The sequence below is a fragment of the Ziziphus jujuba genome, chromosome 12 (assembly GCF_031755915.1).
Source record: "Ziziphus jujuba cultivar Dongzao chromosome 12, ASM3175591v1".
Taxonomy (NCBI): Eukaryota; Viridiplantae; Streptophyta; class Magnoliopsida; order Rosales; family Rhamnaceae; genus Ziziphus; species Ziziphus jujuba.
Window position 1 is genome coordinate 3346823 of NC_083390.1, and position 15284 is coordinate 3362106.

Here is a 15284-nt window from a genome sequence, read left to right on the forward strand (position 1 = left end):
TAGAGTTTAGGAAGATTAGCATGTTTGACTATGTTTTTGCTTCCAACAATGGAATATGTGAGATGGTGTTTTAGTGAACTATATAATGACTGTTGCTGAAGAGACAACGAAGAGGGTAAACCATATATTAATGAGCTTTTATGAGTACTATAGCGCAAATCCCTCAACTTCTTGTATCGATGGTCAACCATTGGATGGGGTGGATGCTAAAATGGAAGATGAAGAAGAAGAAGAAGAAGAACAAGAAGAAGAGGGTGACGTACATTCTTTGCTTATGGCTCCTTTTCAGAAATATCTAAAAGAGAGGTAGTGCACAAGGAAGTCAAATCCCTGACTTCAATGTTTTAGCATGGTGGAAATCTAACTCCGATAGCTTTAAGATATTGTCACAGATTGCGCGGGATGTGTTAGCTGTTTCAGTATCTACAGTATCATCGGCATCTCCCTTTAGCACTGAGGCTCATATCCTTAATTTGCAATGGAGATGGTATGGTCCTAATGTATTGGAATGTTTGATATGTGCAAAAAATTGGTTACAAACTTCCCATTCTCCAATACAGCCTGAAAATTTGATGAAAGATTCGGAGTTTTTTGAACAAATTGAATAAGGTAATAATTAAACAATCTTCATTTTAACTAATTTGGAATTCATTTGTTAACAACTTATATATTTTTTATTTTTATTTTTTATTTTACTTAACCAGAGCTTTTGGAGGCATGCGAAGTCGATCATTTCTCTAGTGACTAAATTTTTGTTACTTAAGGTAATTTTTGCATTAAGGTAATTTTTGCATTCTTCTTGATCCTTATGTAATTCTATGATTTATTTTTTATTTTTTATTTATTTTTTTTAATTTTGGTCTTTGCTAAATTGTGTGTTATTGACCATCTTGTTCTTTGTTGTGTTAATTAAGTATACTTATGGAGGTCGAAACATGAACCAGTGGAAGCTTGGAATATGGCAGGGTTTTGGGCATTCATGGCTTTTCGAATTTAGTAACCTATTTGTAGTTTCTATGATTGTATTTAATAAGTCAGAAAAAAAAATTATTTGCTGGATTTCATTAGATATTTATACTCGTATAAAGTTCCTGCTAGTGTGAGATTTACGGATTTTATTTTATTTATTTATTTATTTTTTTGGGGTGAATGACTTAGGGATGATGATGTTATAAATTGAGAGCTGTAGAAGTGATGGATTTGAATACAAAACATTGTGTCACAAATAATAATAATGACAACAACAAAACTTTTACTTGAAAAGTGGCCAGATTTGAGACTATTGAATTTTGATAATTCAAGGCAAGTGTTACTTAAACTACCATTATACCTCCGATTTACCTTCCATTTAATTTTTCAGCCTCTTGTTTTTGGCTAAAAATTTGCATTTTTTTCATAAAAAATATTATATATATACAAATTGCTGTTTATTTTTGGAGAAGCATCAATCTTGTCATTTTCATCACGAAGAAAACATATGTGAAAATTGTGTGTTTGTGTGTGTACTACTGTGAAAAGAATGTTATATACCAGGCTTTGCTCCTTTTTAGTTTCTTTTATTTTCTTTTTGTACATCAAGGCAGGCCAAAAGTTCTGTAGGCCGAGAAGTTGTAACTCATGGGCCGAATCCAACTGAGTAAGCCGCTCTCCGAACCCTAGTTTCACCCCGTTAATAATCGTGAACATTTTTAAAATTAAAATTTCAAAAAACACATTCATATATATATATATATATATATATATTGTTTTTTATGCTCCTTCAGCATTTAACAATATTCTTATCTTCTTTTTCAATTTTTTTTTCCACGAATAATCTTATTATTTTCTAATAGATATTTTATGACTTTTCTATAAACATTTATTTTTTAATAATTTTTTATATATATTATTTACAAAAATACTAAAAATATCATAATGGTGGTGCATAATAAATTGTATCCATATTAAAAGTATAACATTGATGGTAAAAAAAAAAATTAATTCTTTATATTTGAAGAGTGAAACCAATTCTTTACTTTACCAAGTTAAAAACAAGTATTAAAAGCCGAAAAAAGAAAGTGCAAAGTTGAACTAAAAATGGGTTGGAATCATTTTTACTTTTTTTTTTTTTTTTTTTTTTTGGGGGGGGGTTAAGTTTTTAAACATCACATCTGTGCACCTTCGTTTATTAAATTATTGTATTTTGATCCTTCTTTTCTTTTAGCAATTTGGCCTCTCTTTTTTTTTTTTTTTTTTTTGGGGGAGCAATTTAATCTTTAAACTTTAAATTTTTGTACAATTTAATCCTCTAGTTATATATATGTGTATATATATATATATAGCATTTTTGAAATATGTAATACACTTAATACAATAATAAAATTACAAAATCGGAAAACACTTGTATCTGGCATCAGGTATGTTGCACTCTACAAAATTGCTAAAAATTGGATAAAAAATAAAAATGGTTAAAGGATCATAGTGCAAAAAAAACTTTGAAATTTAAAGGCAAAATGTAAATATTAAAAAAATAGAGGCCACAATGAAAAATATTAATAATTAAGGGGTATAATTGAAAAATACCCAAAATAAAAGGGCATTAGATGGGTTGGGAGGCAGCTGGTAAAAAACCGCAAAACCTACTGTCTCTTCTTCTTCAGCTTCTTTCTCTACCCCTACATCTAAAACCCTCCGGTGCGGTCTGTTCCTCTCTGCCTGCTCAAGGAGAGGCAGAGTTGTTCTTCGAAGCTCGAAAAACCATGAGGCCGATTTTGATGAAAGGGCACGAGAGGCCCTTGACATTTCTCAAGTACAACAGGGACGGCGACCTCCTCTTCTCCTGCGCTAAGGACCACAATCCCACCGTCTGGTTCGCTGACAACGGCGAGCGTCTCGGTACCTATCGCGGCCATAACGGCGCCGTTTGGTGCTGCGACGTCTCAAGTAAAATTAACCCCCTTCCCCTTTTCCGATTCTTATATTAAAATTCCCACTTTTTTTCTTTTTTATGGTATTTATGATTTTTTTTTCTTTAATTTTATATTTTCAGAGGATTCGATGCGGTTGATAACTGGGAGTGCGGATCAGACGGCGAAGCTATGGAATGTGCAAACTGGGCAGCAACTTTTCTCTTTCAATTTCGATTCTCCGGCGAGAGCCGTTGATTTGGCTGTCGGTGATAAGCTGGTTGTCATCACCACCGACCCATTTATGGAACTCCCTTCTGCAATTCATGTGAAGCGCATTGCCAGAGACCCTGAAGACCGTAAGCTATATATATATATATATATATACCATTGAATTTTTATAAAATTCAAAGCTTTGGATGAAATCTTGGGGCTTTGGATGAAATCTTAGGGTTTTTGTAATTGGGTGTATTTTTTTTTTTTTTATAAATAATTTGTCAGAGACCGGTGAATCGGTTCTGGTATTGAAAGGTCCTCAAGGAAGAATAAACAGAGCTGTTTGGGGACCCCTTAACAAGACCATTATAAGTGCTGGAGAAGATGCTGTTATTCGTATCTGGGATTCTGAGGTCGCTGCCTCTTTATTACTCTAATTTACTTTTGTGGGTCTGTGAAATTAGTCTCTGTTTTTTTGGATTTGTGAAATGGTTCTTATTGTGGGTCTGTGAAATTTTGCAGACAGGAAAATTGCTTAAAGAGTCAGGGGAGGATGTTGGCCACAAAAAAACCATTACATCACTTACAAAATCTGCTGATGGTTCCCATTTCCTCACTGGCTCCCTTGATAAATCTGCAAAGGTGCTGCTTGTCTCAAATACTTTCATTTTTTTTTAAAAAAAGAAATTTAAATTGTGATTTGTAGTTAGTTTATTTATTTAGTTTCGTTTTATTGCAGCTTTGGGATATCAGAACCTTGACTCTTATCAAGACTTATGTGACTGAGCGCCCCGTCAATGCAGTTGCAATGTCTCCACTTCTTGATCATGTAGGTCTTTTCGATGTTCATCAAAACAGAAAAGATTAAGATTGCTTTGTTTTCCATTTCCATTGTACTTGCATTGCTATTCATGTTTTATGTACAAGCCTTATTTGAGAAGTAATTACATATGCTTGTGAATGTGAATGTGCCTTTAGGTTATTAGTTATAACATGCATATGCTAAGAAATTATGAGTCAATGTGCTGTTTTTTCCCTCTTGTTATTAAACCTTGATAAGTTGTAAGAATATACAATGAGAGTATTTGCAGGTGATGGGCTTATGAAGTTATATGATACACAACTAAAAATGTAAATATTTGCCTGAACCTTTTGCCACTCGATTTTTGGGCATGTCCTATGAATATCTTTACTTTTTCAGTAAATATCAATTGGGATGTTAATAGATATAATCTTAGTATGTTATCTAATCTTTGGATAGGAGACATGGAGGTGGATAGCCGTTTTTACAATCCTATTTTCAAGTTGAAAGTTATTTGTACATGACTCGTATCCACATGTTTAACTAGTTGTTTGATATGCTTTGAGGAGTTTACTTTGAAATTTGATGAATCTACTGGGCAGCTAAAGGCTTGATAAAATTTGTTGTATATTGTAATGTATGAATGATGAAGTTGATAAGTTGACTATGGCTGCTAGATAGTCACCAGCTATTATTGTTGTGTGATTTTGTATCTCTTGATGAATGTGATTTGTTAATTCTTTTTTTCCTTTCTAGGTGGTTCTTGGAGGTGGTCAAGATGCTTCATCTGTCACAACAACTGATCACCGTGCTGGGAAATTTGAAGCTAAATTCTTTGACAAGGTATTTTTCCATCAACATTTTTTTGTAGACTTAGAGTGTCTGTTTTGTTCAATGTTTCATAACCTTGATGCTCTGCCAATTTCATATGCTTAGATTCTTCAAGAAGAGATTGGAGGTGTGAAAGGCCATTTTGGACCAATAAATGCTTTGGCTTTCAACCCAGATGGTAAAAGGTATTTTTTACATCATTATTGTTTTAAAATAAAGTTAAGGAATGTCTATAAGTTTGCTGCTTGGAGTTTGTCTTGGAAACAGTTACTTCTTTAGGAATGGGTTGACAATCCGGTTCTAATCTTTTGTCACACTTGTCGAGGTGTATTTGGTGTCTTTGTTATCATTTGTTCAGTTCATTTAACTTTGAAGCATTTTCTAACATGGTTAGGTAGTTATCATGCGGAAGTATACAACAAATTAGCAGGATGGTCATGTTGTTTATAGACTTATCTTGAGTATTCTGTTGTTTATTGTAACTTTTCTAATTCATTTATATATGTTTTTTATTATCAGTTTCTCAAGTGGAGGTGAAGATGGTTACGTACGTTTACATCATTTTGATCCGGATTACTTCAACATCAAAATTTAGGCTTTAGGGAAGTAAGCATTCTTCTCCACCGCAACAAGTGTTTCCAGTACCAACTTATGTGTATTGTCATTGTTGTGAGATCAAACCATGTCTTCTGGTGTTTTGTTTTGAAGAGGGAAAACAGTTTTGTAGAAGTTTCTTTTTATTTTCCTTATAAAACAATTTTATTATTTGTTGACAACTATATAACATTTAGAGCTCTGATAAGTAGCATTCGGTTTTTTTTATTTTACGAATTAAGGTCCAGTATTCTCGAGCTTGGTATTACCTAAAACATGATTCTTACTGGCTTTACATAAGAAAAAATCAATGTAAAGATTTTATTTCATATGGAGGTAAATTCTGTCTAGTCCACGAGGAGGGGAGAGCACTAATCTCTGTCTGGTGCAGAGATTGCATCTCCATTGTTAATGTTGGAAAGCATTTTGTCTAGTCCACGAGGACGGGAGAGCACTAGTCATGACCATTATAATAATCGTTGAAAGCACTTTGTAGAGTCAGATGCAGAGCTTCTTTTAGTGGATGTTTGTTTTAAGTTCAATTAATGATCAAGAGAAGAAGAAAAGGCTCAATAAGTTTGAGAAATATCCTAGGTTGTTCAAGTTGCTGCAAGCAAAAGAGAAGAAATGGGTTGAGATGGGAAGTTTGGATGAATATTGTAGTGGGTTCTCAGTATTTGCTAGAGATTTTCCACGATGTGAAGGTAATTGAATTTGCATTCAATATAATAATCATGACCAAGCTGCTCACGTATTCGACTTAATTGCTGGTTGTTTCTTGCCCTCCGAAGATGTGCACTCCCATACCAATATCTTTGTTCCGCCTTGAAGTCGAAGCAAACAAGGGAAGAGATTTTCCAACCATCAACTTTGAAGCCATGAAACATTCATTTACGTTCTCTCTCTTTTCCAAATACATGTATTACTCAGCATGTACTTTAAGGGAGTTGCAGATTGATTGGGGGATTTTTTATTTTGGATTTTGGGAACAACATATATGAATATCTTTTATGACATTTACAAAAATAGTAAATACTAAAAATATCCTTGTTTGAAATGGATGTTAATTGTATATGAATTTAAAGTGATTTATAGCTTTTTTATTTTATTTTATTTTATTTTTTTCTCTTTTTAAGTGCTAAATCTACTACTTCTAGTCGTAGGTGGGATGAAAAAAACCCCAATCTAGATTGACTAACATTCATAAAGCATAATATTTATAAAATAAAAAATTCATAATACATAATATGTAAAATCAAGAAAGAAAAACAAACAAAACAAATAAGTTTGAGCAAAGTCGCAAATAAATTAAATGCCCATAAACAATTTCCTTTTTTTTTTTTTTTTTTGGGTCTTTTGTTTTTGTTTTTTTATGAAAGGATATATGCCTATAAATCGTTACAAGACATGGTTACTGACAGCATTACGCTATATGCTATTCATCAAGTTTCCAATTTTAATGACAAAAAAGGACAGAAGTGTAAATGGAGAAAATCCAAGGGCATTGCAAGAGAAACAACCTAAGAAAGAAAGGAATTATATATTGATCTGAGTTTGTTTAGATAATTTCCTAAAAATGCTAAATAAAAAAAGCAATCTCAAAGAGAAAGGCTTGCCATGCATGGAGGTCGCAGGATATATATATATATATATATATAGACCAATATGATGATTAATATGGATGATCTCTAATAAGATGGATGATTTTTTCATAATATATTATGGTCATAATATATATATATATATATTACGTTATGGTCATTTTCTTTTTTTTCTCGCATTTGGATTTCCGAGTTATTCTAAAATCCAGCGCCGAAGTATAACTTTTCCAATTCAATTAGGAGTAAAACCTTTTTTTTTTCAATAGATAAATAAGAATTCCATTATGAATAAGTATAACTTATGCATATATCTATAGCAAAATCCGGTTCCATTAGAAGCAGTAACTTTTCTTTTTATGAATAAGAATTCCATTGGGAGTAAAATTGCCTATACGATGTCGTAACTCCTAAGGCATATATATATATATATATATATATAGAGTCAAAGTTGTCCAATTCCAGAAGCCTGTGTCTTTCCTATTGAAGAGAGTTGCATATTTAAGATGAGTAACAAAATGGAGTCATGGTCATGGTCGAATCTTCCAGAGGAACTGCTGGAGATAATAGGAAAATTTCTCATCACCAAGATCGATGTCTCGCGGTTCCGAGCTCTATGTAAGTCATGGCAATCCTCCGTCCCTCCCTTCAAGAATCCCATGCCTATACCTCGCACCCTCAAATTTAAATCGGTCTATTTAAACGAACCCGATAGCGATGTGATCGTCACCGAAACCATCCTCTACCACGTTGCACCAAGTAATTCATCATCATCATCATGGGGTTGGTTGCTTAAGCTCCAAGAAACCAAACATGGTGGATTCCTTGTCCCTATAGACCTTTCCCCTCATATGGGTTGAAACATAACCATTCGATTTTCAATGATGCGTATCGCACTTTCCCAAAGGTGCTTAATTCTTCGGACTTTCGGGTCTCTGAATTGTCTAAATCTTATACTTTAAGAAACAACAAACGTAGAGTGTTTTCTTCCTCAAGCGTTGATTGCTCTTCGATGTACAAGTCCGTGATTTTCATGCTCTGTTTCACATGAAACATGATTCGTACTGGGTTTTCAAAAGCGGTTACGAATGTGCAGATTTTATTTCATATGCAGGTAAATTCTGTATGGTCCACAAGGATGGTAGAGCTCTAACCTTTGATTCTTGTTTGAAGGAGAAAATAGAGATTGCATCTCCATTATCAATTCAACGTAGTGAAAATGATCATAAATTGATCAACGGTCATGGTCATGATCATCTTAGTCATGGAAAGCATTTAGTGGTGGATTTAGAAGGAGAGCTGCTTTTAGTGGATGTTTGTTTATGTGCAAATGATGTTATTTTAGTAAGTAAAAAAAAAAAATAATAATAATAATACAAGAAGCTCAAGGATAGGAAATACGTTAGGGTATTCAAGCTGAAAGCTAAGGAGAAGAAATGGATTGAAGTGGAAAGCTTGGAAGGAAGGATACTGTATGTGGGTTTCAATTATAATAGTTTCTCAGTATTTGCTAGAGATTTTCCAGGATGTAAAGGTAATTATGTTTGTGTTCAATATTTTCACCATACTATGTTCGACTTGAATAATGGTTATTTGTTGCCCCCAAAAGATAAGGACTACTATAACAATATTTTTCTTCCACCTTGGAGTCGAACCAAACCAAGCCAATAAAAGGCAACGGGGAAGAGATTTAAGAGAGCGGATTATTGGGGTGCTTTAAATCTTTTAATTTTAGGAACTATTTCAATATTGTATATCAAAATGCTAATAAATTACCCTTTTTCAGTTTGATCTTAATTATCATATGAATTCATGAGAGTAATTTAGTAGTAGTTTTTTTTTTTTTTTTTTTTTGGGGGGGGGAATGCCTTAAAAAAAAAAAAAAGGCAAAAGTATAAAATGACGAAATTTCAGGTTTTTTTTAAAAAAAAAAAAAAAGGGCCAGAGAATCTAATAAATAAGAATCGCATTAGGGGTGTTAAAACTTTCTTTTGATAATATCGTAAATCCCAATTAAAGCCTATATAAATATAAATATATATATATATATATATATAAACTAAAACTTGCTTTTGATAATATCGTAAATCCTAATTGAAGCCTATATAAAACTTGCTTTTGTTAATATCGTAAATCCTAATTGAAACCTATATAAATATAAATATATATATATTGTTAGAGTTAGTGACCCGAATTCTTGTTGACCCGATCCGAAAAGCTCGCAGTGCGACCCATTTGGTGAAACTAATTTTGGAGAAAAATTTGGGGCTCAGTGGTGGGCTACGGTCTCGGGCGGGGGCAGCGCCCCCGCGGTATGGACCTGTTCAATTTTAGGGTTTCATCCGTACTATATATATATATTGTTGTTCAGCCACATTTGGGGTTTTTAGGGGTATCGCGAAATTTGGCTCACCTTTGTACCAATCTTTTTGATATTGGATTTGCTTCTCCCTGCCCGTGGTTTTTCCCGTCAAGGGTTTCCACGTAAATTGTGTGTTTATTCTTCGTTTTCTTTGTTTCCGTTGCTATTTTGTTTTTCTCCCAATTCCGTAACATATATATGTATATATATATGTTCACATACATTGTATATTGTATATTAAAGTCAAAATTAAGTCTTCTGCTACTTATTAATTACTTCGTGTATTTCAGATCAAATCAATGGGTCAGATAATGAAGTCACGGTCGGATAATGATCTTCCAGCGGAACTATTGGAGATAATCGGAAAATTTCTCAACACAAAAACAGATGTTTCCAAATTCCGAGCTGTATGTAAGTCATGGAGATCCTCCATCCCTCCCATCGAGAATCCGGTACCCCTCTCTCTCTCTTTCAGATCTAAACTTGGTGTTAATCTCAATCTCCCCGTCACTGAAACCATACTCTACCACGTTGCACCAAATAAGACTGATACTAATGATGATAATGATGATAATAATTCATCATCATGGGGCTGGTTGCTTAATCTCCAAGAAACTGGCCAACATGGTGGAATCATTGTCCCTGTAGACCCTAATTCCGACTCATATTATAATACGTGTAGTACTTTCCCAAAAGTGCTTAATCCTTTGGACTTTCGGACGTCTGAATTGGTCAAATCTTATAAAATAGACAACTACAAATTTAGAGTGTTTTTTCCTTCAACTTCAAGCCTTGATTGCCCTAATTCGGTGGTATTAGTTTATGATTTTCAAGTTGAGTTTTACATGAAACATGTAGATAATAGGCACTGGGATTTCACAAAAACTTTTGAATGTGTGGATATTGTTTCGTATGGAGGTAAATTCTGTCTGGTCGAAAACGACGGCCGAGCTCTAACCTTTGATTATTGCTTGAAGGAGAGGAAACAGATTGCATCTTCAATATCATCAATTCAACTTTGTGATGTTCATGGTGATGATCATCATGATCATAGTGATCATGAAAAGCATTTAGTGGTAGATTTAGATGGAGAGCTTCTATTAGTGGATATTTGTGTTTGTAGAGATAATATTAAACTAAGTAAAAAACACAAGAAGCTCAAGCTTAACTTCGTAAAGGTATTTAAGCTGAAACCAAAAAACAACAAATGGATTGAGGTGAAAAGCTTGGAAGGGAGGATACTGTTTGTAGGTTTCAGGTTTAGCAGTTTCTCAGTATTTGCTAGAGATTTTCCAGGTTGTAAAGGTGATTGCGTTTGCGTTCACTATAATATTCATGACAAAGCTGCTGTATTCGATCTGATTACTGGATGTTTCTTGCCCTCGGAAGATTCGGATTGCTTTACCAATATCTTTCTTCCGCCTTGGAGTCGAAGCAATCGAAGCAAACCAAGAAGAGATTTTGATGGCCAACAACTTTTAATAACAGACTTTTTTCAAAGAAAAGAAGACCTTTTATTGTCTACCTGATCAACGAGCTTTTATTATATAAATTTAATCAGTGTAATTGATCTAATATTATTGGATTAATTAAAATATGTTATTAATTAGTGTTTGTTATGGAAAAATTGTTTAATATATGGTTTTTCATCAGTCATTCTCAAAAAATCATCATTTTTCTTTAAAGATATTAATGACATTTGTCTCTTTCATCTTCACATCAAATGCTAACTATCTACAACTTTAATTTGAAACCAATCTTGCTGTAATATATGCTGAAGAAAAAAATACTGCGGCGTAAATATGTTCAAAATTGAAAGTTCAACAATGAGCATCAGCTATCTGTCACAAGCTGTTTCTAGATTGGTGGTGATTTTTCAATATTGTTGTTGCGATTATATATTTATGCTTTAATTTATATAACATACAATTTCTGACCTATCACTTTTCCATCTTAATTTCATGTACTACAACTAGCATCGATCCTTCACATTCAGGAAAAAATTTGTAATGAAAAATTTATTATGGTTAATGGTCTTCTATACAATTTTGGCACATCAATAATAGTGAAACGTCAGTCCATTCCTCTCCATTTCAAACTATTCTAACTTTATGTAAACAGTTTGGCAGAAAAGTTCAATTTGATTTGGCTAATTGCATTTGGTACCTTTTGATTAGTTTGGAAATGTCGCAATTTCACTCTTCTGTTTTAAAATTCATCATATTGAATCATTGCAAATTGGATCATAACTATCTTTTAGCGAACAAAAATTTAACTGTCGTCATGAACATGGGTATTAAAATACAATTTTATTTTATTTTTTTAAAAAAAGAAAAAGAAAGAAAGAGGGTAATAATAGTAAATATTCTACAACTTTTTCCAGTTAATTTAACATATAAAATTATAGAAAGAAAGATTTTAATTTCTTGTCTAAAAGAAAATTGCACTTTGAAATCTTATATGAAACTCACATTGGATGACTCTTCTAACTTTCAGATAATTTTTTTTTTCTTTTTAATAAAATTAATAGTAGCCGAATATATTGCCAAATCTAATCAATGCTCCATTATTATGACAACTATATATATATATATATATATATATAAACACAGTTCTGTTATTGTGGGTGTGGATGTGGGATTAAATGTAATTGGACATCCACACCTACTGTAATCCAATTACTGTTTAGTTTGTCTATAAACTACTAGATCTCCACTTTTTTATTTAAAAAGGGAAAAGAAAAATGAAAAAGAGTAGCTTCATATACTTGTAAAAATGCTAGTTATATTGTGGGATAAACTTATCGTAGATTGATCAAAAAAAGTTCTTTTTGCACCACTGTTTTGAATTTCTCATAGATTAGCACTTTAGTCTATAAAACTTTTTCAATAAATCAAGATTCATAATTAATTTATAAAGCAGTGAAGTTTCGATCTTCAGGTTTTCAAATGGTTAGCAACCGTGGAAAGAAGATAAACATGTTAATAATCTCATATTAGTTATTTATTTTAATTTTCAGGATCATATCTTTTAATAGTTTAAATGACTTTTCAAAAATACTAGTAGTATATAAAGAATACACTTCAAATGTTAAAGTTGCTCTACAAATTTTGTATAAGCCACTCACAAATAAATAAAAACTCTAAAAAAACTTTCGGCTTACACTCACTTTCATCTTTCCTTTTCTTTTTTCTTTTTTTTTTTCTTTTTTTCTTTTTCCTTTTCTTGTTTGGATTTCATTGGAGAGTCCTAGTTATACTAAAACCCCAGCACGGAATTGAATAATTTATCCAATTCCACTGGAGTAAAACTTTTCTTTTTTGATGAATAAGAATTCCATTAGGAGTAAATTAAACTTGCCTATAAAACAATATCATAAGTGCCAAAGCCTCTAGAGACACACACACATTTTATGGTCCTTATTATTGCTTAATTAATTTTTGAGACGTTCGTATCAGAATTTCATGGATAACATAACGAAGTCATGGTCGGATGGTCTTCCGGAGGAACTTTTGCACATAATAGGAAAATTTCTCAACACAAAAACTCTTTAAGGACCTATTTGCTATTCGTTACAATATGACCGTCACCGAAACCATACTCTACCACATTGCACCAAAGCACACAGATGATGATAATAATAAACGTAATTCTTCATCATCATGGGGTTGGTTGCTTAAGCTCCAAGAAACCGGCCAACATGGCAGATTCCTTCCTGTAAATCCTAATTTTGACTTATATTGTAATACTTATAGTACTTTCCCAAAAGTGCTTAATGCTTTGGACTTTCGGGTCTCCGAATTGTCTAAATTTTATACTTGTATCATAGATATGCAAAAATGTAGGGTGGTTTTTCCTTCAAGCCTTGATTCCCCTAATTCAATGGTAGAGGTCCATGATTTTCGAGCCGAGTTTTATATGAAAAATGATGATTCAGACTCATGGTTTTGCACAAACGGTGTTGATTGTGTAGATATTGTTTCATATGGAGATAAATACTGTCTAGTCCAAGAGGATGGGCGAGCTCTAACCATTGATTATTCCTTGAAGGAGAAGATAAATATTGCATCTCCATTATTAATTCAAGATGATCATGATCATAGTGATCATGGGAAGCATTTAGTGGTGGGTTTAGATGGAGAGCTTCTTCTAGTGGATGTTTGTTTAGATGGAAAGCTTCTTCTACTGAATGTTCTTTCATATGCTAATAATAATAATGTTAAAACCAACAAGTGGCTCAAGAAGTTGAAACACGTTAAGGTATTTAAGCTGAATGCAAAAGAAAAGAAATGGGTTGAGATGGAAAGCTTGGAAGGGATGATATTGTTTGTGGGTTTTTGATTATACCAGTTTCTCAGTATTTGCTGGAGATTTTCCAGGATGTAAAGGCATTTGCATTTGCCTTCAATATTTTCATGACCAAGTTGCTGTGTTCGACTTGATTGCTGGGTGTTTCTTGCCCTTGGAAGATTTGGATTGCTATACCAAAATCTTTTTCCCGCCTTGGAGTCGAAGTGAAGGAGGAAGAGATTGTAATGGCCAACAACTTTTAATGACAGACCTTTTTCCAAGAAAAGAAGAGCTTTTACCTGATCAGTTTGACTAATGTTGATATATATATATATATATATATGTATATGTATATTTGGTAAATTGGACTAATCAGGATATGTTATTGGTGTTTGTAATGGGAAAATTATTTAATATATTGTTTTATTATAATTCACTCGTGTACAAATCATCATTATTTTATTTCTTTTTAAATATAATTGATTTATATTTAATTATATATATTTTTCAAAGATTAATTTATTCATATTTAGTTTAAATTAACATGTTAACTAATTAAATAAGAATATGTATATATATTTGGTAGATAACTTGGTAGCTATACCAATTTTATTTCTATGGACTTAAAACTCTCTTTATTTAAAAAGATAAAAAAATAAAAAATAAAACTCTATTAGAAAAAGGAATTTTATGCATATTTAAAAATAAATAAAAAAAGGTAAAGAAAAAAAACATTGCAAACCAGCATGTTACCATTCGCCCATAAAATAGGACCGGCCAAAAATGAACTTAATATCAGTCGTGATAGAATTCACTTGTCGCCCTCTGTTTTATAGCAACTCCCCTATATATATACTGTATACATATATATATCCAATTCCATTCTAATCCTCCTAAACCCTCCTACAAGTTACATCGGTGATCCATTACTAGAAGTGACAACTGAGTTTTGCTATTACGGGCATTCAATTACATGTAACTCATATAACCCATGCGACATATTATTTAAAATTGATTGTAATTGGACATATATGTCCACTTGGCATGTACACACACAATAGCTATATCCTGATGTAATCATTTTCTTAATTTCGTGTGAAATGACTACTACCATCCTATTTCTATATAAAATGAGTAAACCATAATTAGGACATCTAGTTTTCTTTTTTCTTTTTCTTTTTCTTTTTTTTTTTTTTTTCACGCGAACTTATATGGTTCAACTTCAACTTCTAAAATGTAAGATTTAGTAAAATGAGGTTAACTCAATGATATCTATCCGGTTGGGTCAGTTACCATTTGGTGTGCTTATAAACTATTAGATCTCCACTTATTATTTTAAAATATATAATATAGTTACATCTATTTGTAGAAGAGCCAGTTATATTATGGGAAACACTCATTCTGTATTTGATTTAAAGAAAAAGTTCTTTTGCACCAATGTTTTGAATTTCTCATAGATTTGAACTTTTGTCCATAAAACTTTTGACTCATAATACATACATAAATATGTTTTCTTTTTTTAACAAAATAAAAGAGAACAAACTGAAAAAAATAAAAATGTTTCCATTTGGACATATAGCACGGCAAAATGGGATAACTCTTTTCAATATGGGCTTGGCCCAATTTAATTTGGGTTTGGCACTTTCTCAATTTAAGACCGGAAATTTCGGGTTTGATCTGAACTAAGGCCCATATTGGCTTTTATT

At 32.4% G+C, this 15284-nt stretch overlaps 1 protein-coding gene across 1 annotated transcript; it reads left to right on the forward strand.

Moving 5' to 3' along the window:
- The first annotated feature begins 2588 nt into the window (after positions 1-2588).
- LOC107428054 (eukaryotic translation initiation factor 3 subunit I) lies at positions 2589-5510 on the forward strand. The gene is made up of 8 exons (XM_016038509.4): positions 2589-2922; positions 3029-3244; positions 3387-3514; positions 3624-3743; positions 3841-3930; positions 4660-4746; positions 4840-4919; positions 5254-5510. Exons 1-8 carry the CDS (start codon positions 2739-2741, stop codon positions 5327-5329), a joined length of 981 nt encoding a protein of 326 aa, XP_015893995.1. The 5' UTR covers positions 2589-2738; the 3' UTR covers positions 5330-5510.
- Positions 5511-15284: the final 9774 nt, after the last annotated feature.